Source organism: Puma concolor, chromosome E2, assembly GCF_028749965.1.
Source record: "Puma concolor isolate L17-30 chromosome E2, mPumCon1.1.hap2, whole genome shotgun sequence".
NCBI lineage: Eukaryota > Metazoa > Chordata > Mammalia > Carnivora > Felidae > Puma > Puma concolor.
In genome coordinates, this window is record NC_141681.1 from 60200963 (window position 1) to 60226977 (window position 26015).

At 41.3% G+C, this 26015-nt stretch overlaps 2 protein-coding genes across 5 annotated transcripts in view; one reads left to right on the forward strand and one right to left on the reverse strand.

Moving 5' to 3' along the window:
- Window positions 1-25899, forward strand: part of NLRP4 (NLR family pyrin domain containing 4) — a 36378-nt gene extending 10479 nt beyond the window's left edge. The window contains exons 4-9 of the mRNA XM_025914453.2: window positions 1350-1517; window positions 6431-6598; window positions 9604-9774; window positions 21406-21576; window positions 22464-22634; window positions 25683-25899. Of these exons, the coding sequence (XP_025770238.1) occupies window positions 1350-1517; window positions 6431-6598; window positions 9604-9774; window positions 21406-21576; window positions 22464-22634; window positions 25683-25776 (943 nt within the window). The 3' untranslated portion in view covers window positions 25777-25899. The remainder of the gene's footprint in view (window positions 1-1349; window positions 1518-6430; window positions 6599-9603; window positions 9775-21405; window positions 21577-22463; window positions 22635-25682) is intronic.
- NLRP13 (NLR family pyrin domain containing 13) overlaps window positions 23468-26015 on the reverse strand; it is a 112831-nt gene continuing 110283 nt past the window's right edge. For 3 of the 4 annotated variants that reach the window (XR_015245074.1, XR_015245073.1, XR_015245071.1), the window contains 2 exons: window positions 25680-25796; window positions 23468-24233 (listed from right to left, as the gene is read on the reverse strand). The gene's annotated coding sequence lies outside the window, so the exon portion shown is untranslated. The remainder of the gene's footprint in view (window positions 24234-25679; window positions 25797-26015) is intronic. The other variant, XR_015245072.1, reaches the window with a different exon arrangement.

The following is a 26015-nucleotide window of genomic DNA, read 5'->3' on the forward strand; positions in this document are numbered from 1 at the left end:
CTGGTGGCCACCACACTTGCTGCTTCTAAAAATGCTTGAGGAGCATTATGTCAACCAACATTTGGGATCCAGCTGGGTGTCAGACTTTTACTAAATCCCAAGGATAAAGTAGGGGTAAGAATTATGGTCTTGACCTCAAGGAGCACTATGGTCAGGTGTGACTTGGCTTGTTTCCTCACCATGAAATGTATAGACATTTCTGAGTGGGAGGTGCACATGAAAGGATGAGAGACAATCCAAGATTCTGGTTGTCTGGAAAGTCCTCCTAGTCGAGGAGTTTAGACTACCTTCTGAGAGGACATGGAACTTATGGATTCCAGAGAACAGGAAGGATATGCAAGAGTGGTATTGTCTGAGAATTGGTCTGGCACAGGTGTCTAGGTGTGCTCCCCTTGCCGTAGTATGATGTTGTCTTGTCCATGTCTGTGGATCTCTGGCATCTAAATAGGAGTATGTGACTCTTTCTTGGCAATAAAATGTGAGCAGAAGTATGACTTTTATACAAAAGCCTTTAAGAGACCAGAGTTTCTATATGTGCATTCCCCATTTGCTAGTGGAATGTTGAAGTCCCAAGACAGAGGGAAACCAGCTGGGTCTGTACTTACACAGTGGAGTGTCAGGTCATTAAAATTGAACTTCATCAAAATGGAAACACCTGCTTTAGTAAGTCTGGAGTTGGGCATAAGACTGCATTTCTAACAAGTCCCCAGATGATGCTGAGATGTGGCTTGTCCAGGAACCATGCTTTGAGAAGGATGTAGACCAGTGACTTTGTAATATTTTCTGCATGTTAAAACTATCCAAGGATGTTTTAAAAAGTTCCTCGTGCCCAAGTCAAGCCTCAAAACCAATTTATCAAAATATCTCCCATGGGATTTCAATGTACATCCAAGGTAGAAAACTATTGGCTTAAAAGAAACCCCTCCCCTCCAAACATCAGTAATACCTGCGTTGAAACATTACATGAGGGAAAAATAAACATTGTGCTAACCCATTTAAATTTGGGAGTTTTTAACATGGATGGTATTTCATCAGGGTGTCTCATTCTTGGTGGTGGAGCACTGTCCTGTACACCGTAGGATGTTTAGTAGCATCCCTGACTTGTACTCACTAACTGCTAGCAGCACACATTCACATACCTCAGCAAAACAGAGATGTCTCCAGACATTGGGCCATTTTGCCCTCACAGGGGCTGGTTGGCAGATTGAGAACCACTAAGCTACACGACTCAGTTGTGAAATTAGAGATCTGAGACCTAATTAGAGGCCATAGTTCAAACACAGGTGCTCAGGCTGTGTTCTCAGGTTTTGTTGGATGAAACGTCCCCAAAATTTTATTTACTTTTGCAGGATGAATAATGTTACCTTCGCTGGTGACAGTTGGCTTTTCTTTGAGGTGCTCACTCATAGTCCAGATTTGAAATACCTGAACCTCAGTGGTACAACACTCTCGCGCAATGATGTGAAGTTGCTCTGTAATGCCCTGAACAATCCAATGTGCAATGTAGAAGAACTACTGTAAGTTTTTATGCTCCCCAGGATCACTGATGTGATCCCAGAGGGGATTATATACTTTTTTTTACCTGTCTACTTTCATCCCCTTTTCTATTGTTCATACACAAACATAATCTCCTGTGCGTTTGAGGATAGAATATGGAGGTTAGAATATGGTACAACCACTTTGCAAAACATTTGCCTGTATTTGGCTTTCATAGGTTCTGGCATTCTGTATTACTAAAATTCCACTTCTAGGTGTACATTCAACGGAGTTGATGTATAAGTTTGCTGAAAAAAAGTTACTAAAAAACATACATGGCAAGTATCCATAATACCTGAAAAATGGAAATATCTACTAACAGTAAGTTAAATAAAAGAATTCTCATTCCCTGAGAATGAATCTACAAGTATAAGCAACAGTTTGGATGAATCTCAAGCCAAACTTGAGACTAGATTATATGATTTTATATAAAGTTAAAAGATGGGCAAGACATGGTATTAGAGGTTAGGATAGCGACAGGAGGTGATAGATATGCTGTTTCTTGACCTGGATACTAGTAACACAAGTGTGTTCAGTTCGTGACCATTCATTGGCCAACACTTAGCACTTATGTACTTTTCTGTGTGTATATGATACTTCAAGAATTGTTTTCAATCAAGTAATGATTCCAATACTTAACCTCTCTTGACCTTCTGTAGTACCCACATTTTTTTTAGTGTGTTTCTATTTATTTTTTTCAATATATGAAGTTTATTGTCAAATTGGTTTCCATACAACACCCAGTGCTCATCCCAAAAGGTGCCCTCCTCAATACCCATCACTCACCCTCCCCTCCCTCCCACTCCCCATCAACCCTCAGTTTGTTCTCAGTTTTTTTTTTAAATTTATATATGAAATTTATTGTCAAATTGGTTGCCATACAACACCCAGTGCTCATCCCAAAAGGTGCCCTCCTCAATACCCATCACCCACCCTCTCCTCCCTCCCACCCCCCATCAACCCTTAGTTTGTTCTCAGTTCTCAACAGTCTCTTATGCTTTGGCTCTCTCCCACTCTAACCTCTTTTTTCTTTTTCCTTCCCCTCCCCCATGGGTTTCTGTTAAGTTTCTCAGGATCCACATACGAGTGAAACCATATGGTATCTGTCTTTCTCTGTATGGCTTATTTCACTTAGCATAACACTCTCCAGTTCCATCCATGTTGCTACAAATAGTACCCACATTTTCAAATGCTTTCTCTAGTTGCCCATCAACCAAATACACAAAGACCCAAACCCATTTGTTAATAACAGCTTTATCACGATACAATCCACATAACCATAAAACTCACCCCCTCCATATTAAGAATATACCAAGTGGTCTTAGTCTATACTGACAAGAGTATGCAACCATCACAACGATCTGATTTTAGAACCTTGAAAACAAACTCCATACCTATTAGCACTCACTCCCCATTGCCTTGTTGCCCTGGCAACCACTAACTTTTCAGTCTCAATGAATTTGCCTATTCTGGATTTCTCATTTAAATTAAATCATACAATATGTGGTCTTCTGTGAGTGGCTTCCTTTACTTAGTAAAATGTTGTCAAGTTCATCTAAATCATGTTCTGTACCAGTATTTCTTTCCTTTTTATGGCTGAATGATATCCCATTGTGTGGATATACTACATTTTGTTTACCCGTCTGTTGATGTGTGTTTAGGTTATTGACACCTTTGGCTGTTGTGAATAGTGTTGCTATGAATATTAGTGTTTAAACACCTGTTTTCAATTTCTTGGGTATATAATTAGGAGTGGAAATGAGTCATAATTTCATGTTAACATTTTGTTAACAACCACCACAGTGTTTTCTACAGTGGCTGGACAATTTTACATTCCTACCAGAAATGTATGAGGGTTCTAATTTCTCCATATCCTTACAAATACTTACCTTCCATTATTTTTATTGTAGCCATCCAGCAGGTTTGATGTGGCATCTTATTCTGGTTTTGGTTTGAATTTTCTGAATGACTAATAATGTTAAATCTTTTCATGTGATTGTTGGCAATTGTATGTCTTGGGAGACATGTCTATTCAAGTCCTTTGCACATTTTTAATTGGTTTGTTGGTCTTTTTATGTGGTGAGTTGTAATACAAGTTATGTGCAAGATACATAATTCACAAATTTTTTCTCCCATTCTATGAATTGTCTTTTCAATTTTTTATAATCAGTGTTATATTAGTTTCATATGTACAATATAATGATTCAACAATTCTATCCATTTCTCAGTGCTTAAGATAAATGTACTCTTAATTTCATTTATCTTTTCACTTGAATTTTAAAACTATGTTTATTTATTTTGAAAGAGAGAGCATGCCAGCACAAGCAAGGGAGGAGCAGAGAGAGAAGGGGAGAGAGAATCCCAAGCAGGCTCTGCACTGGCAGCTCAGAGCCCAATGAGGGGTTTGATCCCACCAACCATGAGATCATGACCTGAGCTGAGATCAAGAGTCAGATGCTTAACCAACTGAGCCACCCAGGCACCCCTCTTTTCACTTTTTTAATGGTGTCCTTTGAAACACAATTTTTAAAAAAAAATTTTAGTTTTTCTATATGTCTTTATATTTAATTGAAGTATATATAGTTCACATATTTAATTTCAGGTGAACAACATAATGATTCAACAATTACATACATTACAAAATGCTCACCATGACAAGTATAGTTACCCTCTGTCACACTACAAGGCTACAACAATATTATTGACTATATTCCCTATGCTGTACTTACATTTCCATGACTTTATTTTATAACTGGAAGTTTATACCTCTTAAGACCCTTTATCTATTTTGTTCATCCCTCCATCCCCACTTCCCCTCTGGCAACCAGTCTGTTCTCTGTATTTAGGTCTGGTGTTGGTGGTGGTGGTATCTTTTTCTTTGTCCATTTGTTTCTTAAGTTCCACATATTAGTGAAATCATATGGTATTTGTCTTTCTCTGACTTATTTCACATAGTACTATACCCTCCAGGTCCATCCATGTTGTTGCAAATGGCAAGATTTCTTTTTTATGGCCAAGTAATATTCCAGTGTGCGTGTGTGTACCACTCTTGTTTATCCATTCATCTATGTATGGATAATTGGGTTGCTTCCATATCTTGGCTGTTGTAAATAATGTTTTAGGGGTGCTGCATATCTTTTAAATTAGTGTTTTTGTTTCTAATTTGAATACCTAGTAGTGAAATTACTGGGTGGTATGGAAATTCTATTTTTAATATTTTGAGGAAACTCCAAACTGTTTTCCATAGTGGCTGCACCAGTTTACATTCCCACTAATAGTGGATAAATGTTCCATTTTCTCCACAGCCTCACCAACACTTATTTTTTGTTGTTTTGATACTAGCCATTCTGACAGGTATGGGGTGGTATCTCATTGTGGTTTTGATTTGTATTTCTCTGATGATGAGTGATGTTGAGCATCTTTTCATGTGTCTATTGGCCATCTGGATGTCTTCTTTGGAGAAGTGTTTCTTTGGTGTTGAGTTGTGTGAGTTTTTTTTACAGATTTTGGATATTATATCCCATAAGGGGTTGTCATTTGCAAATATCTCCCATTCAGTAGGTCGCCTTGTCATTTTGTTGGTTTTCTTGCTATGCAAAAGCTTTTTGGTTTGATGTAGTCTCAATAGTTTAATTTTGCTTTTGTTTCTCTTGCCTGGGAAGACCTATCTAGAAAAATGTCATTAAGGCCAATGTCAAAGAGATTACTGCCTATGTTTTCTTCTAGGAGTTTTATGGTTTCACATCAGGCATTTAATTCATTTTGGTTTTGTGTATGGTATTAATGCTGGACAAACTGGACCACTTTCTGTTTGTTGAAGAGACTGTATTATCCCCATTATGTATTCTTGCCTCCTCTGTCATAGACTAATTGACTATATAAGTGTTGGTTTACTTCTGGGCTTTTTATTCTGTTCCATTTTTTTTATGTTGAAAGGTATTTTTCTTCTGCCTCTTGTGCTTTCGGTGTCCTATCTAAGAAACCATTGCCCAACCCAAGGCGATGAAAATTTACTGCCATGTTTTCTTCTAAGAGTTTCAACTCTTACATTTAATTCTATGATCCATTTTGAGTTATTGTTTGTAGGTAGAGTACAGTAAGTCAACCCCCCCTTTTTTTAATCCTTGAAAATAATACCCTAATGCTAGAAACAACTTTTTTAAACCAAGCTTTGGCACAGAATCATCTTAGAAAAATTTTAGGAGCCACAGACTTGGTAACTTGCCAATTACATTTTCATTTCTTAACAACTAATTGTTTACATCTTTATTCTATTACCTCTGGACCTAGTTTATACCTTTTCTGTGGCAGCCAGAGGGAGAGTGGCTGAGGTAATAGAAAACCATAATTACTGGCAGCCTCCACCTACTCAAGCTACCAATTGATGAGTGCTATAGAATTCCAGTTGAAGTCATCTTCAACAGAATGTCCTCTGAAGAGGTGTTGCTCGAGCAGAGACCTGAAAGATGAAGATCAAACTAAAGACCAGGCAAAGAGCATTCCAACAAGGTGCACAAGTGCAAAAACCCTAAGTGGGTCAGAAGATTTGGGGGGACATGTGGAGAGCAGCAAACATGAATGACTACCTTGAGTAGCTCCTAATGTGGGTAAGGCAACTGAAAATGGCCAACATGGCTGGACACAAGGATATAGGAATAGGATGGGGCCTCATAGATCATGTGATGTGTTTGTAGCAGTTCCCTAGGTCGTACATGGATAATAAGCCTGTGTCTCTAGTGACTCCTCAAATCCCGAGAGTTACCAGGATCAAGAACGGGGTCCCATGAGGTGCCAAAGCAGAGCGAATATGTTCTTCCTGACTTGTACAGGATTAACCAGGGGAATGGATCAGAGAAAGAAACCAACAAAATGTGACCTCTTCTTTTTCCTACAGGCTGGCAAATTGTCACCTTTCAGCAGATGATTGTGAAGCCTTTACCTGTGTCCTAAACAGCAGCAAGAAGCTGAAGCTTCTTAATGTATCCTACAACTACCTGGACCAAGGGATGCCCCTGCTGTGTGAGGCCTTGCAGCGCCCTGACTGTGGTCTAGAGGGCTTGATGTAAGTGCACATTGGGAGGGTCCACTGTGGAGAACCATGGCAGTGGTTAGTTTGAACTTGGGCCAGTTGTCTAAAATCCTACCCAGTGATGGAGGCACCACTGCAGAGATTTGAAAGCCTAAGCTGAGGATTCAGGAGAACTTGAGCTCTACCCCTGGATTTACCACTTAACCCTTGTCATCTTGAGCCAAGTTACCTAACTTCTCTTGGGTTCAAATTGCTCCTCTGTAAACAGGAGGAGGGAAAAATGCTGTCCTAGAAGTATTATGAAAGTTGAGGTTATGCAGAGCACATACAGAGCATACACAATATTAGACTGGGTGAAAGTAACTACAACACTCGGATACTTCCTTACTCCCTACTGTTTACCTGTTACTAGTATGTACAGTGAGCTCTCACCTATGGTCCTTGCTAAGGGCCACAGCGGAGCAAGATGACCTTGGGGGCATTGGCTTCATTGAATAAAGTTCCACATCTATCTTCAGTTTATGATAATACTGGTAAGAAAGGGGAGGTGGGAAAATACATATGCATTTGGGTCTGTTTTTTTATATGCAAATATCCTTAGTGATATGATATAGACTGTGGGGAACAGAACTGGAAGGTGGGAGAGAAACGTTTCTCTGTTTACACTTCTGGGTTTGTAAAAATGTGACCTATGTGAGAATAAGAGTACTCTGAGAATAAATCAAGCCAGTTAGAGGCCATCACTTCTAGTCAAAATGGAAAAACAGGGACTGGATTTAATCTCCCCCTGAAAACAACCAAAAATAACCAAATAAGTGAAACAATATTTTCTAGACATCACACAATGAAGGACATGGATTCCTGAGAGACAGGAGACAAACAGGGGGAGTCTTATAATTGTCCCAGCTGACTATGCAGAAAGTTTCCAGGATACTGTTCAGGAAGAGAGAACTCACATGGAGCATGGCAGACTACAGGGTTTGGGGAGATGTTGGCTGAGAGTCTAGGAAGTTTGTGGGAGGTCACAGGACAGCACACCAAAGCATCTAGAAAATGTCAAAGTCCGAAAGACACCCTCTCAAGCACACAGCAGGGTTATGGCTCACATAAACATGAGAGAAAACTACCTTTCCTTTTCTCATGGAAGGACCACCCTGAGAGGATGTGAGGGTGCTGGACCTGGTCCTCACACAGACTAGGGCATAGTTCTCATTCACAAGGCATCAGGTAGAGTGTTCAGAATAGTCTCCCCTTGGGAGGGGGATATGATTACCTGTAAACTAAACCCTAGTCTTGGTGAAAATGCTTAGAAAATTGTTCTCAGGTAGTTTCACAATTTCCCAGAACATAGCTAAAGAATCCAGACTGGAAAAAGTAAAGTAAAACTGTCTTTATTCTTAAGCAACATGAACGTTGGTGTAGAAAATCCAGGGGAATCTAGAAAGGAAGAATACACATTATACGATAAAACTCAAAAATGCAAACTAATCTATAGAGACACAAAGCAGATCAGTGACTGCCTAAGTGTGGGGCAGATGGGTCACGAGGAGGGACAGATGACAGAGGGGCATGAGGAAAGTTTTGGAGTTGATGGATATGTTCCATCATCCAATGGCAATGGGTGTACCTAAACTATACACCTTAAATATATAATACTGTAAAAATACACTAGGCTGTCTTTGAATTATGCCTCAATAAAAGAAATCAGGATAAAATATAAATAGAAACATTTGGGAAGAAGACCACATGGAAATGATTGCTTATATTGAAATAAATATACGGATATAAAAAACTTAGAAGTAGTTGATACAACATTAATATTGAGTGAGATCTTACAAACAAGCTACATATTTTTCCTGAATTTGTTGGATTTAAAATGAGTTATTTTACTTATAGGGTTAAGTATCTAAAGTACAAGTATATTCAGCATCAGCATATTAACTTGCATTTTTTTTTGATTCATGGTAAATAAAGAACATGACAACTTCTCTAAGTAGAAAATTTTTAGTTGTCAATGTTTGCCAGGGTTGAAAATAAGACACTTAAACATAGCAAAATATTTTTTTTTTTAATTTTTTTTTCAACGTTTTTTATTTATTTTTGGGACAGAGAGAGACAGAGCATGAACGGGGGAGGGGCAGAGAGAGAGGGAGACACAGAATCGGAAACAGGCTCCAGGCTCCGAGCCATCAGCCCAGAGCCCGACGCGGGGCTCGAACTCACGGACCGCGAGATCGTGACCTGGCTGAAGTCGGACGCTTAACCGACTGCGCCACCCAGGCACCCCGAACATAGCAAAATATTTAAATCCTATGAAATGTTAGAGTAATCTTCATTAAAGAATATTTTTACCATAGTAACAATATTGTACAGCCACTAAATTGTGAAAGTTTAAAACTAAAATTCACTTTTTAATTGAAAAAAATGATATTCATAAGTTGAAAACCTGGATTTTTTACATAAAATTTTGTTCATGTTTAAAGGTTAGCAACTAAAATTTAAATATAAAAGTGCCAGAAAATTTAAGTCTATTGGCTATGTGTGGTTCAGTCGACACGAGTTTGCAACCCCTGCTTTACTTTACGGTACCTTACAATATTTCCCAGGTTAACATGCATCTTGTTGAAAGCCATGAACTTAGGATTTTAAAGAGTAACAGAATTGAAAAAGAAAGAGGATTTTATACATAAGGTAATTCAATGCACTTCCTCAGTCCATGAGAGAAGAGTGTCATAAGGTAAATGCCTTGTCCAAGGACAATATCAGATGTAGAGTTAAAACCAACATTTTCTACATTCTTCTCGAGTATTCATTGTGCCATAGTTTTCCCTCAGCATTACTTTATCAGTTTTATTTTCTAATTCATGTATCATGTGAGGAAGGAAACTCAAAGAGAGGTATTTTCAGATAAGCCACAGGTTCATTGCTTCATTAAGGACTGTATATGGAAAATTACAGGACTCCTACTTTTAACGTGGAGTTAAAGTTCTGTGAGGTGTCAGTCCTTCCCTCCTTTCCTCCCATGTTTGTCTCCACAGATTAGGTTACTGTTACCTCACTGAACACTCCTGGAAATACCTCTACAACGTTCTTCTGTATAACAAAAGCTTGACCCATCTAGACCTCAGCGCCAACGTCCTGAAATATGAAAACTTGAAACTTCTCTGTGAGGCCTTGAAGCAGCCAGGCTGCCACCTGTGGTCACTGTGGTAGGTGTTCTTGAGGAACGCTTGGATTGCTCAGAATCTATCTGGAATTGAGGAGAGCCATAGGGTCTGTTCCTCAGAATGTAAAGTTTAGAAATGACCTGACTCAGACTCTTGTGGAAATGTTGAGGTGAGCAAACCTTACCTCCTCCTTGTGTCACAGATTTAGGGTGTTGTAGCTAGTCATTCAGCAGGGTAGACATATAGGCTGAGGGAAATAACCTAATTATGACTGGGGGCTGAGGGATGGTCTTGGGTTGGATGCTTGACATGAGTTGCACCAGATGAACAGGGATCCTGGGGTGGAAATCTCAGGTAGGTAGATCTAACATGGCAATGGGAGGCCTGATAACAGGAGTGGGACACACATGGATAACACAAGGAACACCTGAGGAAGGAATCAGGGCAGTAAATTTAACAGTAAAGGAGATAATGAAAAGATTTAATTTGATGTTATAAAATGGAGAAATATTTGGGTAACCTTGTGGTGGTGGAGTTACCAAGAGGGACAGCATTACCTCATCAAGTGTCTCTTTCCCTGAGAAATCAAGAGATGTGGATTAGACACAATTCTTTTTTTTTTTTTTATTTAAAATTTTTTTTTTCAACGTTTATTTATTTTCGGAACAGAGAGAGACAGAGCATGAACAGGCGAGGGGCAGAGAGAGAGGGAGACACAGAATTGGAAACAGGCTCCAGGCTCTGAGCCATCAGCCCAGAGCCCGACGCGGGGCTCGAACTCACGGACCGCGAGATCGTGACCTGGCTGAAGTCGGATGCGTAACCGACTGCGCCACCCAGGCGCCCCTAGACACAATTCTTTTTACGTAATACATCAAGATATCTCAGTTCAGAATTTTGTATTCCTTGTTCAGTTGGTTACTGGGAGAAAGGAGTCCTGTAACACCCAATGCTTATCACACCACCTGCCTTCCTAAATACCCATAGCCCATCCCCTACCACCTCCCTCCATCAACCCTCAGTATGTTCTCTATTGTTAAGAGTCTCTCATGGTTTGTTCCCCTCTCTTCTCTTCCGCCTGCCTTCCATATGTTCATCTGTTTTCTTAAATTCCACATGTGAGTGAAATCACGTTATCTGTCATTCTCTGCCTGCCTTATCTCACTTAGCATAATACCTTCTAACTCCATCCAAGTCATTGCAAATGACAAGATTTCATTCTTTTTGATGCCTAAGCAATATTCCTGTGTGTGTGTGTGTGTGTGTGTGTGTTCTTTATCCGTTCATCACTTGATGGATACTTGGACTCTATCCACAGTTTGTTGACAATGCTGCCATAAACATTAGGGTGCATATACCCCTTCAAATCAGACCTACATATAAAATAACTGCATTTACTATGTTTCAAGAAAAAGAAAAAGGGGGGAACCTGGGTGACTCAGTCCATTAAGCATCTGACTCTTGATTTTGGCTCAGGTCATGATCTCACAGTTTGTGAGAGCAAGCCTTGCATCATGCTATGTGCCAACAGCAAGGAGCCTGCTTGGGATTCTCTCTCTCCCTTGCCCCCACTCACATGGGCTCTCTCTCTCAAAATAAACAACTTTTTTAAAAGTTGCAATATCTTAGAGGGGGGAAAGCCATAAACATCTAGAAATCGTAAATACCAAAAGCTTAAGACATTCAATAGGTTAGACATAATTGAAGAGAATCAGTAAAACAGAAGCCAGGTCATAATTAAGACGGTGTGAAGAGGAGAAAAAGATGTAAAATAGGAGAGACTGGGGGCCTAGAAGAACAAGATGTTCTAGCCCAAGTAATGTGAATCCCAGACAGACAACCTATTTTATGAAGTAATGGCTCACAGTTTTCCCGATGGAAAAGCAACTGATGAAAGGTTCTGATCTACAGATCCAATCATCCACATCAGCCTCTAGTAGGATACATACTGGAGAATCTGCAGAACACCAAATATGCAGGTAGTGTCCTAAAACCTCAATGCTTGGGGCTGGGGGAAGCCATCATATCTAAAGGAAGCACAGAGTGGATGAAGACTAACCATGGAAAAAGGCAGTGCAGGGGGATCTTTGCCATGCTGGGGAGAAACTGTCAACCTTACGTTTTATAACAAACAAAAATCATTAGGAAAGAGAACAAAAACCTAAGTGTCATTCAAGGCAATTGTAAAGAACATCCCTCAAAGAGAAGGTAAAATATTCCAGATAGAAAAAGTGGTGAATCTGTAGATCAATCCAAGCAAAATATGGACTAACAAAAGAGATACAATTATTAAATCCTAAAGGAGAACAATTTAAATGTATAACAGCAGTAATATAAAATGTAAGTTGATGTCCTAAAGTCCACAAAGAGGGTAAAGGTGTTGATTAACTTAATATGTTGATGGGTTAAATGTGGACACAGAAATTTCTATAGAACATTAAAAAAAAAACAAAGTATTGCTGACGCCCAAATAAGCAGAGAAGATGGAATGATAAAAAATACCTAATCAAGAGACTAATATAAAATGTAAGACGTAGATCTAAAATATAAGTAAATATAAAAAATTAAGTATTTTGGCCACAAGAAAGGTTGTCATACAGGATTTTTATTTTAAAAAGTTATTTTTAATGTCTATTTTTGAGAGAGAGAGTGACAGAGCACTAGTGGGAGAGGCACAGGGAGAGAGGGAGCCACAGAATCTGAAGGAGGCTCCAGGCTCTGAGCTGTCAGCACAGAGCCCAACCCAGGGCTCAAACTCACAAGAACTCACAAACTGTGGGATCATGACCTGAGCTGAAGTCAGACACTTAACCGACTAAGCCACCCAGGTACCCTTGTCATACTGGATTAAAAAAAAAAAAAAGTGATGTTTTTAAGTGACCTATTAAAATGTAAGGAAGCTGTGATGGCACGTTACACTGAAAATGCCACTAAATGTTCACTTTAAGATGATTTTCTGTTATCGAAATTTCATCTCAAGTTTGATGAGAAAAATTTGGAAGACGGAAAAGACAAACAATATGCCATGAACATGTTGAAGCTGTATCCAACAGACAAAACAGAATTTGAAAAAGAAAGCATCAATCCATTATTTGCATCCTGCTGTTTTTTTTAAACTAATGTCCTATTCCATTGAACTCAAATTCTTAGGAGGTGAATGTAATTACTTCACATTCATCATCCATAAAACAAAGAAGAGATCAGAGTAGAAATTAGGATAAACCCTGAATAAAAAACACATCCCTGGTGGGTACCATATTGAACAGCACTGCTCTGTATCAAGAATGGGAAAAGCGAGGTCAGGGAAGATGGCGGCGTAGGAGGATGCTGGGCTCACCGCGCGTCCTGCTGATAACTTAGATTCCACCTACACCTGCCTAAATAACCCAGAAAACTGCCAGAGGATTAGCAGAACGGAGTCACCAGAGCCAAGCGCAGACGAGAGGCCCACGGAGGAGGGTAGGAAGGGCGGCGAGGCGGTGCGCGCTCCACGGACCGGCGGGAGGGAGCCGGGGCGGAGGGGCGGCTCGCCGGCCAAGCAGAGCCCCCGAGTCTGGCTTGCAAAAAGCGGAGGGGCCTGACGGACTGTGTTCCGACAGCAAGCGCGACTTAGCGTCTGGGAGGTCATAAGTTAACAGCTCTGCTCAGAAAGCGGGAAGGCTGGAGGACAAAGGGAAGAAGAGCTGCTGAGCCCCCGGACAACAGAGCTCAGTTTGGTGGGGAACAAAGGCGCTGGCCAGCGCCATCTCCCCCGCCCATCCCCCAGCCAAAGTCCCAAAGAGAACCAGTTCCTGCCAGGGAACTTGCTCGCTCCGCGCAAACACCCAACTCTGTGCTTCTGCGGGGCCAAACCTCCGGCAGCGGATCTGACTCCCTCCTGCTGCCACAGGGCCCCTCCTGAAGTGGATCACCTAAGGAGAAGCAAGCTAAGCCTGCCCCTCCTGCCCCTGTGCACCTTGCCTGCCCACCCCAGCTAAGACACCAGATCCCCAGCATCACAAGCCTGGCAGTGTGCAAGTAGCCCAGACGGGCCACCCCACCCCACAGTGAATCCCGCCCCTAGGAGAGGGGAAGAGAAGGCACACACCAGTCTGACTGTGGCCCCAGCGGTGGGCTGGGGGAAGACATCAGGTCTGACTGCGGCTCCGCCCACCAACTCCAGTTATACACCACAGCACAGGGGAAGTGCCCTGCAGGTCCTCACCATGCCAGGGACTATCCAAAATGACCAAGCGGAAGAATTCCCCTCAGAAGAATCTCCAGGAAATAACAACAGCTAATGAGCTGATCAAAAAGGACTTAAACAATATAACAGAAAGTGAATTTAGAATAATAGTCATAAAATTAATCGCTGGGCTTGAAAACAGTATAGCTGACAGCAGAGAATCTCTTGCTACAGAGATCAAGGGACTAAGGAACAGTCACGAGGAGCTGAAAAACGCTTTAAACGAAATGCATAACAAAATGGAAACCACCACGGCTCGGATTGAAGAGGCAGAGGAGAGAATAGGTGAACTAGAAGATAAAGTTATGGAAAAAGAGGAAGCTGAGAAAAAGAGAGATAAAAAATCCAGGAGTATGAGGGGAAAATTAGAGAACTAAGTGATACACTAAAAAGAAATAATATACGCATAATTGGTATCCCAGAGGAGGAAGAGAGAGGGAAAGGTGCTGAAGGGGTACTTGAAGAAATCATAGCTGAGAACTTCCCTGAACTGGGGAAGGAAAAAGGCATTGAAATCCAAGAGGCACAGAGAACTCCCTTCAGACGTAACTTGAATCGATCTTCTGCACGACATATCATAGTGAAACTGGCAAAATACAAGGATAAAGAGAAAATTCTGAAAGCAGCAAGGGGTAAACGTGCCCTCACACATAAAGGGAGACCTCTAAGACTCGTGACTGATCTCTCTTTTGAAACTTGGCAGGCCAGAAAGAATTGGCACGAGATCTTCAGTGTGCTAGACAGAAAAAATATGCAGCCGAGAATCCTTTATCCAGCAAGTCTGTCATTTAGAATAGAAGGAGAGATAAAGGTCTTCCCAAACAAACAAAAACTGAAGGAATTTGTCACCACTAAACCAGCCCTACAAGGGATCCTAAGGGGGACCCTGTGAGACAAAGTACCAGAGACATCACTACAAGCATGAAACATACAGACATCACAATGACTCTAAACCCATATCTTTCTATAATAACACTGAATGTAAATGGATTAAATGCGCCAACCAAAAGACATAGGGTATCAGAATGGATAAAAAAACAAGACCCATCTATTTGCTGTCTACAAGAGACTCATTTTAGACCTGAGGACACCTTTAGATTGAGAGTGAGGGGATGGAGATCTATTTATCATGCTACTGGAAGCCAAAAGAAAGCTGGAGTAGCCATCCTTATATCAGACAAACTAGACTTTAAATTAAAGGCTGTAACAAGAGATGAAGAAGGACATTATATAACAGTGACAGGGTCTATCCATCAGGAAGAGCTAACAATTATAAATGTCTATGCGCCGAATACCGGAGCGCCCAAATATATAAAACAATTACTCATAAACATAAGCAACCTTATTGATAAGAATGTGGTCATTGCAGGGGACTTTAACACCCCACTTACAGAAATGGATAGATCATCTAGACACACGGTCAATAAAGAAACAAGGGCCCTGAATGAGACATTGGATCAGATGGACTTGACAGATATATTTAGAACTCTGCATCCCAAAGCAACAGAATATACTTTCTTCTCGAATGCACATGGAACATTCTCCAAGATAGATCATATACTGGGTCACAAAACAGCCCTTCATAAGTTTACAAGACTTGAAATCATACCATGCGTACTTTCAGACCACAACGCTATGAAGCTTGAAATCAACCACAGGAAAAAGTCTGGAAAACCTCCAAAAGCATGGAGGTTAAAGAACACCCTACTAACGAATGAGTGGGTCAACCAGGCAATTCGAGAAGAAATTAAAAAATATATGGAAACAAACGAAAATGAAAATACAACAATCCAAATGCTTTGGGACGCAGCGAAGGCAGTCCTGAGAGGAAAATACATTGCAATCCAGGCCTATCTCAAGAAACAAGAAAAATCCCAAATACAAAATCTAACAGCACACCTAAAGGAAATAGAAGCAGAACAGCAAAGGCAGCCTAAACCCAGCAGAAGAAGAGAAATAATAAAGATCAGAGCAGAAATAAACAATATAGAATCTAAAAAAACTGTAGAGCAGATCAACGAAACCAAGAGTTGGTTTTTTGAAAAAATAAACAAAATTGACAAACCTCTAGCCAGGCTTCTCAAAAAGAAAAGGGAGATGACCCAAATAGATAAAATCATGAATGAAAATGGAATGATTACAACCAATCCCTCAGAGACACAAACAAGTATCAGGGAATACTATGAAAAATTATATGCCAACAAATTGGACAACCTGGAAGAAATGGACAAATTCCTGAACACCCACACTCTTCCAAAACTCAATCAGGAGGAAATAGAAAGCTTGAACAGACCCATAACCAGCGAAGAAATTGAATCGGTTATCAAGAATCTCCCAACAAATAAGAGTCCAGGACCAGATGGCTTCCCAGGGGAGTTCTACCAGACGTTTAAAGCAGAGATAATACCTATCCTTCTCAAGCTATTCCAAGAAATAGAAAGGAAAGGAAAACTTCCAGACTCATTCTATGAAGCCAGTATTACTTTGATTCCTAAACCAGACAGAGACCCAGTAAAAAAAGAGAACTACAGGCCAATATCCCTGATGAATATGGATGCAAAAATTCTCAATAAGATACTAGCAAATCGAATTCAATGGCATATAAAAAGAATTATTCACCATGATCAAGTGGGATTCATTCCTGGGATGCAGGGCTGGTTCAACATTCGCAAATCAATCAACGTGATACATCACATTAACAAAAAAAAGAGAAAAACCATATGATCTTGTCAATCGATGCAGAAAAGGCCTTTGACAAAATCCAGCACCTTTCTTAATAAAAACCCTTGAGAAAGTCGGGATAGAAGGAACATACTTAAAGATCATAAAAGCCATTTATGAAAAGCCCACAGCTAACATCATCCTCAATGGGGAAAAACTGAGAGCTTTTTCCCTGAGATCAGGAACACGACAGGGATGCCCACTCTCACCACTGTTGTTTAACATAGTGCTGGAAGTTCTAGCATCAGCAATCAGACAACAAAAGGAAATCAAAGGCATCAAAATTGGCAAAGATGAAGTCAAGCTTTCGCTTTTGGCAGATGACATGATATTATACATGGAAAATCCGATAGACTCCACCAAAAGTCTGCTAGAACTGATACATGAATTCAGCAAAGTTGCAGGATACAAAATCAATGTACAGAAATCAGTTGCATTCTTATACACTAACAATGAAGCAACAGAAAGACAAATAAAGAAACTGATCCCATTCACAATTGCACCAAGAAGCATAAAATACCTAGGAATAAATCTAACCAAAGATGTAAAGGATCTGTATGCTGAAAACTATAGAAAGCTTATGAAGGTAACTGAAGAAGATTTAAAGAAATGGAAAGACATTCCCTGCTCATGGATTGGAAGAATAAATATTGTCAAAATGTCAATACTACCCAAAGCTATCTACACATTCAATGCAATCCCAATCAAAATTGCACCAGCATTCTTCTCGAAACTAGAACAAGCAATCCTAAAATTCATATGGAACCACAAAAGGCCCCGAATAGCCAAAGTAATTTTGAAGAAGACCAAAGCAGGAGGCATCCCAATCCCAGACTTTAGCCTCTACTCCAAAGCTGTCATCATCAAGACTGCATGGTATTGGCACAAAAACAGACACATAGACCAATGGAATAGAATAGAAACCCCAGAACTAGACCCACAAACGTATGGCCAACTAATCTTTGACAAAGCAGGAAAGAACATCCAATGGAAAAAAGACAGTCTCTTTAACAAATGGTGCTGGGAGAACTGGACAGCAACATGCAGAAGGTTGAAACTAGACCACTTTCTCACACCATTCACAAAAATAAATTCAAAATGGATAAAGGACCTGAATGTGAGACAGGAAACCATCAAAACCTTAGAGGAGAAAGCAGGAAAAGACCTCTCTGACCTCAGCCGTAGCAATCTCTTACTCGACACATCCCCAAAGGCAAGGGAATTAAAAGCAAAAGTGAATTACTGGGACCTTATGAAGATAAAAAGCTTCTGCACAGCAAAGGAAACAACCAACAAAACTAAAAGGCAACCAACAGAATGGGAAAAGATATTTGCAAATGACATATCGGACAAAGGGCTAGTATCCAAAATCTATAAAGAGCTCACCAAACTCCACACCCGAAAAGCAAATAACCCAGTGAAGAAATGGGCAGAAAACATGAATAGACACTTCTCTAAAGAAGACATCCGGATGGCCAACAGGCACGTGAAAAGATGTTCAGCGTCGCTCCTTATCAGGGAAATACAAATCAAAACCACACTCAGGTATCACCTCACGCCAGTCAGAGTGGCCAAAATGAACAAATCAGGAGACTATAGATGCTGGAGAGGATGTGGAGAAACGGGAACCCTCTTGCACTGTTGGTGGGAATGCAAATTGGTGCAGCCGCTCTGGAAAGCAGTGTGGAGGTTCCTCAGAAAATTAAAAATAGACCTACCCTATGACCCAGCAATAGCACTGCTAGGAATTTATCCAAGGGACACAGGAGTACTGATACATAGGGGCACTTGTACCCCAATGTTCATAGCAGCACTCTCAACAATAGCCAAATTATGGAAAGAGCCTAAATGTCCATCAAGTGATGAATGGATAAAGAAATTGTGGTTTATATACACAATGGAGTACTACGTGGCAATGAGAAAAAATGAAATATGGCCTTTTGTAGCAACGTGGATGGAACTGGAGAGTGTGATGCTAAGTGAAATAAGCCATACAGAGAAAGACAGATACCATATGGTTTCACTCTTATGTGGATCCTGAGAAACTTAACAGGAGCCCAAGGGGGAGGGGAAGGAAAAAAAAAAAAAAGAGGTTAGAGTGGGAGAGAGCCAAAGCATAAGAGACTGTTGAGAACTGAGAACAAACTAAGGGTTGATGGGGGGTGGGAGGGAGGAGAGGGTGGGTGATGGGTATTGAGGAGGGCACCTTTTGGGATGAGCACTGGGTGTTGTATGGAAACCAATTTGACAATAAATTTCATATAAAAAAAAAGAATGGGAAAAGACATTACTGCAGATGATACAGATATCAGATTATTATGAGCAACTGTATACAATAAACTTGAAAATTTAGATTTTTTCAAAAATCAGTAAAAATACTAAGGATGACCAAACTTAGAAAAATGAAAAAATTTTAATGTTATTTTGAGAGAGAAAGTGCATGCATGAAAGTGAGGGAGGGGCAGAGAGTGAGCAAGGAAGAGAGAGAGAATCCCAAGCAAGCACTGTGCCATTAATGCAGAGCCCTAAGCAGGGCTCAATCTCAATGAACTGTGAGATCTTGACCTGAGCTGAAATCAAGAGTCTAATGCTTAACCAACTAAGCCACTCAGGCTCCCCGAAAAATGAATAGTTTTAAACCACTGAAGAAATTAAATCAGGCTTGAAAGTTTTCATCAATGGCTGCTGCCAGATATTCAAGGGAGAAATAATTCCAGTCTTAACACAAATTCTTTAAAGACTGGAAAAAGAAGAAATATTTCCTACTATTTTTTCAAGGCTAGAATAACGTCAAACTCCTAAGAAAGAAAGTACACACCAATGTCATTCATGAAATGCAAAAGCACTAAAAGGTATGTGAGCAAACAGATTCCAGAAATGTATTAAAAGAATAAATATAGGGGCGCCTGGGTGGCTCAGTCGGTTGAGCGTCCGACTTCAGCTCAGGTCATGATCTCGTGGTTCATGGGTTTGCGCCCCACGTTGGGCTCTGTGCTGACAGCTCAGAGCCTGGAGCCTGCTTCGGATTCTGTGTCCCCCTCTCTCTGCTCCTCCCCTGCTCACATGCTCTCAAAAAAAATTTTTTTTTAATTAAAAAAATAAAAGAATATAAGGACTAAGTTTGGGTTTATCCAGAGAAGGTAGTTAAACATTAAAAAGATCAGTGTAACTTACCATACAAACTGATTAAAAATAAAATAACTATCCTCTAAACTACAGAAAAAGCTTTTAGTTAAAACAATATCCACTTATTATAACTCTTGGAAAATTAATAATTGGGGCTTTCCTTGAATTGATAAAACATTCAAGAAATCTGAAGCAAACATCCGCTTAGCGATGAAGACACAAAATCTTTCTCTTTAATATCAAGAAAAAGGTAAGAAGGCTGGCTATAATCACTTCTAATCTACGTTGTCCTATAAATGTCAGCAAAAGAAATAAGGTAAAAAATATAAAACGGTAAATCCTTAAAAATGTTAGAAGGGAAAAGACACCTGATTCCTTTTTCTTTAATGTTTATTTTTGAATGAGAGAGACAGAGTGCAAGTGGGGGAGGGGCAGAGAGAGAGGGACATACAGAATCTGAAGCAGGCTCCAGGCTCTGAGCTGTCAGCACAGAGCCCGAGGTGGGGTTCAAACCCACAAACTGCAAGATTGTGACCTAAGCTGAAGTTGGACGTTTAACCAACTGAGCTACCCAGGTGCCCCCAGGCCCCTAATTCTATGCAGACAGAATATTATAGATCTTTTAAAAATCTGTAACTAAATAATCAGAATTGAGTCTAACAAGCTTCTTTTAAATAATCTACCAAAAAAAGATTTCTTATAGGCCAACAAGAAGCAATACACCAATGGAATTAAATAGAAGTACCATTTACAGTAGCATCAAAAAGGAATCATCTGGGAATTAAGCCAATATAGTATGTGTGAAACCTTTGCAGTGAATATCATGAAATGCTAGTGTAATTCAGGAAATGTGAGATAGAGTCCATGTTCAAGGATTGAAATACTCACTATCCAAAGTCAATTCTACACAGAATGATTTTTAGTTTTAATGAAATCCCAAAGTGCAATACTTGTGGTGGTGGTGGTGGTGGTGAACTTGAAAAGCCTATTTCCAAATGTATGTGGAATTTGCAAGGGGCCAAAGATACCTCAAAAACACCTAATGAATAAGAAGTGGGAAGGTCTTGCTCTAAAGATAAGGTGTTATAGGGGTGCCTGGGTGGCTCAGTTGGTTAAGTGTCCAACTTCCACTTAGGTCATGATCTCACAGCTCGTGAGTTTGAGCCCCATATCAGGCTCTGTGCTCACAGCTCAGAGCCTGGAGCCTGCTTTGGATTCTGTGTCGCCTTCTCTCTCTGCCCCTCCCCCGCTTGTGCTTTGTGTGTGTGTCTCTCTCTCAAAAATAAACATTAAACCTTTAAAAAAGATAACTTGTTATAAGGTCTTAGAAATTAAAAGCCTAGCAGAATCCAGAGGTATGAACAACCAGCATAGGGATCCCCAAAAGACCCATTCACGTGTGTTCAGATATTGCCTGAGGACAAGTATATCATGGGGGCAGTGGGGGGCGGGGGGGACAGGGAGTGGACACCGCCTTAGCAGAGCTGCTGCATTATGCCCTTTGTGCATGGATGAACATGTAATGCTTTGGTGTCTTTTTTCTGATCTCAAATGTGGATGCAGTAACCCTTAAGAGTGACATCAGCACTGTTCTCTTGCAGTTTGGTGAAATGTTCCATCACCGCTGATGGCTGTCGAGACCTCGCCTCAGTCCTCACTGGCAATCAGAACTTGAGAAGTCTACAAATCAGCTACAATGACATAGAAGATGCTGGTGTGAAGCTGCTGTGTCAAGGTCTAGCACATCCCAGCTGTCACTTAGAGATTCTTGGGTGGGTGACCCCAATGTCAAGGCTGGGTCTCGGTGGGTGGAAGGTGGAGGAAAGTGGAAACCAGACTGGGACACGGAGTCATGAGCTGTCCTGGAGTAATGACTCCTAACTTAGAGACGTAAAGTAAGGAGCACTGGCGATGGCTCAGGGGTCCAAGGTTCCCTGGGGACTGGCTCATGTAGGTGGTCCTCTCAATCATTTTGACAGTGTGCTGGGGCTGCCATAACACAGCCCCATGGACTGGGCCACTTCACAGAGATGTATCACCTCATGGATCTGGAGACCAGAAGTCCAAGATTCAGGATTGGGCAGGGCTGGTTTCTCCTAAGGTCTTTCTCCCTGGCTTGTAGACAGCTGTCTTCTCCCTGTGTGTGGTCCTAATTTTGTCATCTTATAAGGACACTAGGCATAGTGGATTAGGAGTAATTAATAACTTGATTTTGACCTCTTGGCCTCTGTGGAGACTCTGTCTCCAACTGTAGCCACATTTGGGGGTTCTGAGGGTTGGGACTTCAACATGAGTTTTTGGAGGGACACAATCAGCATCTCGGGTTCTAGACACCAAGAAATGCACAACGTGGTGGCTCAGAACTCCCATAACCTTGCTTCCATTGGGTCCTACAAGCCAAGACCATGCAGGAGGCCAGCCTCTTTCAGGGGTAGGGAAACAGGTCCCTCCATGACTGGAAAGAGCTGCCAAGACACAAGCCCTGTACAGGCATGGGATCAAAGAGGAACACACAGTGTGGCCCTCTATGATCTCCCCCCAGTCAGGGACCAGATGTCACACACTATACTCAGAGGCTAGGGGTGACCTTGGCTAAATGTGACACCCTCATCCCACTCACTTGGATGAACCACCTCTCACCCTGTATGCTTGGTTGCAGGCTGGCTACATGCAAGTTAACAAGTGCCTGCTGTGAGGACCTCTCTAGCGCCCTCACCAGCAGTAAAACCCTGCAGAGTGTGAACCTGCAAGGAAACGCCCTGGACCACACCGGAGTGGCAGTGCTATGTGAAGCCCTGAGACACCCAGCGTGCACCCTGCAGATTCTAGGGTGAGCTGGGGTTTGCTCTCCTGGTGAGGACACGCCCGGGTGAGGGAGGATTCACTGGAACCCGAGGTGTGGTGCTGCCACAGTCAAAATGCAAATGGTGCTCCTTGCCTTGGGATTGTGGGAGTGAAAGATACGTCAACTCAGCACAGTACCTGGTGGGTGGTGATACCCTATGAACAGGGGCACTTGCTACTGTTCCAGTACAATTATAAAGTATAGCTTACTATAGTAAAGCTTATCTACCAGGCGCCTGAGTGTCTCAGTCAGTTGAGCATCCAACTTTGGCTCAGGTCATGATTTCGCGGTTCATGGGTTCGAGCCCCACATCAGGCTCTGTGCTGACAGCTCAGAGCCTGGAGCCTGCTTTGTATTCTGTGTCTCCCTCTCTCTCTGCCCCTCCCCTGCTCACACACACTCTCTCAAAAATAAACATTAAAAAAAATTAAAGCTTATATAAAATTTTTACATTTATAATTATTGATATATCAGACTTACATTTATACTAATATAGACCCTAGGGTCTACATAATTTATAAATGTATATTATGTAATGACTTACATAATATACATTTATAAATTATAACTAAAATCTAATGTAAACTACATATAATTTGTATATTTATGCAGACATAAACATATTTATAGCTATAAAATTAAAGTATAAAGTAGACTTCTACATGTTATATGTTATAGACTTATATTAAAATTTAAGTAGGTATTTATGTATTTCATATATTAGATTTCATATTTATAATTTATATGTATAATTATACATGTATATAATTATGTATTTTCATTTTTTAATGTATATTTGTTTTTGAGAGAGAGAAAAACAGTGTGAGCAGGGGAGGGGCAGAGAGAGAGGGAGACACAGAATCCGAAGCAGGCTTCAGGCTCTGAACTGTCACCACAGAGGCTGACAAGGGGCTCAAACCCACAAACCATGAGATCGTGACCTGAGCTAAAGTCGGATGCTTAACTGACTGAGCTACCTGGGCACCCACACATTTATAATTATAGATTTAAATATTTAAATTATACACATGTAATATATATTATTCATATAATTATATAATTATATTTATAAAACTATAATTATACATATAATACAAAATGTATGTATTAGGTTATTTTATCAAAGATTATTCTATTAGGTGACAATATAATGAACCTTAAGCGTCGCTTTCTCATTTATTTCTCCTACTCTCTTCAAACGTATCTGAAATCCAGGGCAGTCGTAGGTACTTACATGGCCACTCATTTCTAGAAAGGACTCGGAGATGTTGGGCTAAAACTGGTATAACTCCAACACTAAGACTATTACTGTCTTTTCCACCTTGTGAAGCTATGAGTCCATTTCCTCAAAGTCCTATGTCTAGAAACTTCAGGTGCCTGCCATCTAGAAAGTTCATCCTCATCTTACCTTTTGTGAGAGGTTCCAAAGGCGGTGCTTGAGGCAGTGGGAAGACTTGGATTTTCCATAGTTTTTCCAAATCATGTTATGCCAGCTTTTCCGTGCTGAGTCTTGTAGCCCCAGGCAAGGCATTTCTCCTGATTGTCTGTTCTCTGCCAAATGAGGGAAATGATTGGACACAGGTACTGTGAAAATACAGATGTAATAAAAATGCTGGAAACACGTAAGTGAGTTTCCACATCCCGTGCACCCTCCCCAACCATGGACAGTCCCACAGATCTGTGTGTCAAGACGAACAGATGCCTGAAAGAATGTCCTTCACTCCAACAGGGAGGTGAAGGTGCTCCGGACGGTTGCCAACAGATACCAGCAGACACCAGAGATATTTGTACCCACAGAAGAACACACACAGACAGTCATCCTTAACCCTCCCATTTAGTTCAGAGCCACAATGGACTGCCTCGTGTTAAGTGCAGGGGCTCCAGGGCCACGGTACTGGTATCTGTATCCTGACTCTACCACTCGATGGCTGTGTGACCTTGAGCCAATTTGCTTTGCCTGCTTGTCTTCATCACAAATCGGGTCAATAATGCTATCTCCCACGGTTGAGAAATTTTATTTTTTTAACGTTTATTTTTGAGACAGAAAGAGACAGAGCATGAACGGGGGAGGGTCAGAGAGAGGGAGACATGGAATCTGAAACAGGCTCCAGGCTCTGAGCAGTCAGCACAGAGCCTGAAGCGGGGCTCAAACTCACGGACTGCGAGATCATGACCTGAGCCAAAGTCGGCCCCTCAACCAACTGAGCCACCCAGGTGCCCCTGAGAAATTTTAATGAAAGCTTCACCTAAAGCCCTCAGCAGAAGGCTAGGACCAGGCACTCAGATAACAGAAGCTATTACTGTTTTATCTTTTTAACAATAAAAGTAGTTGGTCTTGCTCCTTAGCTTCCTGAATTCCCATCTTCAAACCCCAATGTTCAGGTGGAGTCAGGGCTTTCTATCAGATAGGACATCTGTTCTGTCCAGCAATGTGCTGGAGACCGCTGCCACCAGATGGTGATAACCCTGTGTGGACAGTTCTTCCTACTCTTGTGTTTAGCGACATCAAGTTGGCAGCTTTAAATTGGCCATGATAGGAGAACCTGGGTGGCTCCGTCAGTTAGGCATCTGACTTCGGCTCAGGTCGTGATCTCATGGTTCATGGGTTCGAGCCCCGCATTGGGTTCTGTGCTGATGGCTCAGAGCCTGGAGCCTGCTTCAGATTCTGTGTTTCCCTCTCTGTCTCTGCTCCTCCCTCACTCACCCTCTGTCTCTCAAAAATATTAAAAAATTTGAAAAAAAAATTGGTATTGGCCATGGTAGGAGAATTTACACCTCAGAAACGTGCAGTGCTATAAATCAGGGCTTTTCTCCCCCCCCCCAACCCCTCCAGGCCCCCACCCCCTGCCAAGAGCCAGGTGTTAAACATTTATCAGTGCACCACTGCCCGACAGGTATGTCTGTCCCATGGGGGTGGGGAGGGAGGCAACACCAGGTTCTCCTAGGCTTGACCAGGGAAAAAATGCTAGAGAAGAGCTGCAGAGAAGAAACAAGAGGTAGCAATTCAACAGAGCTCTTCTTATATCTTACCAGGCTGCAAAAAACTGAATTTGATGAGGAAACCCAGAGACTTCTGACAGTTGCAGAAGAAGAAAATCCCTCCTTGACAGTTCTAGGTGACTGGTGACTCCTCCTGACCCAAGTGACCTGCAAAGAAAAGTTATTGGAGCCCTTACTCATGCCTACTCTGTCCCCAGGAATTACAGTTCCAGACACAGATGTAAACCCTGATCTTTCTGCATGGCCTCCCCCTCCCCCCACTTTGGATACTTCATATACTGTGTGTGTATATGGTTTTTATTTGCTTTGTGGCCTTGGGCAAGCCCTGAAAGGCTGTCAAGGTCAAGTTCTTATCCTGTCTCACAA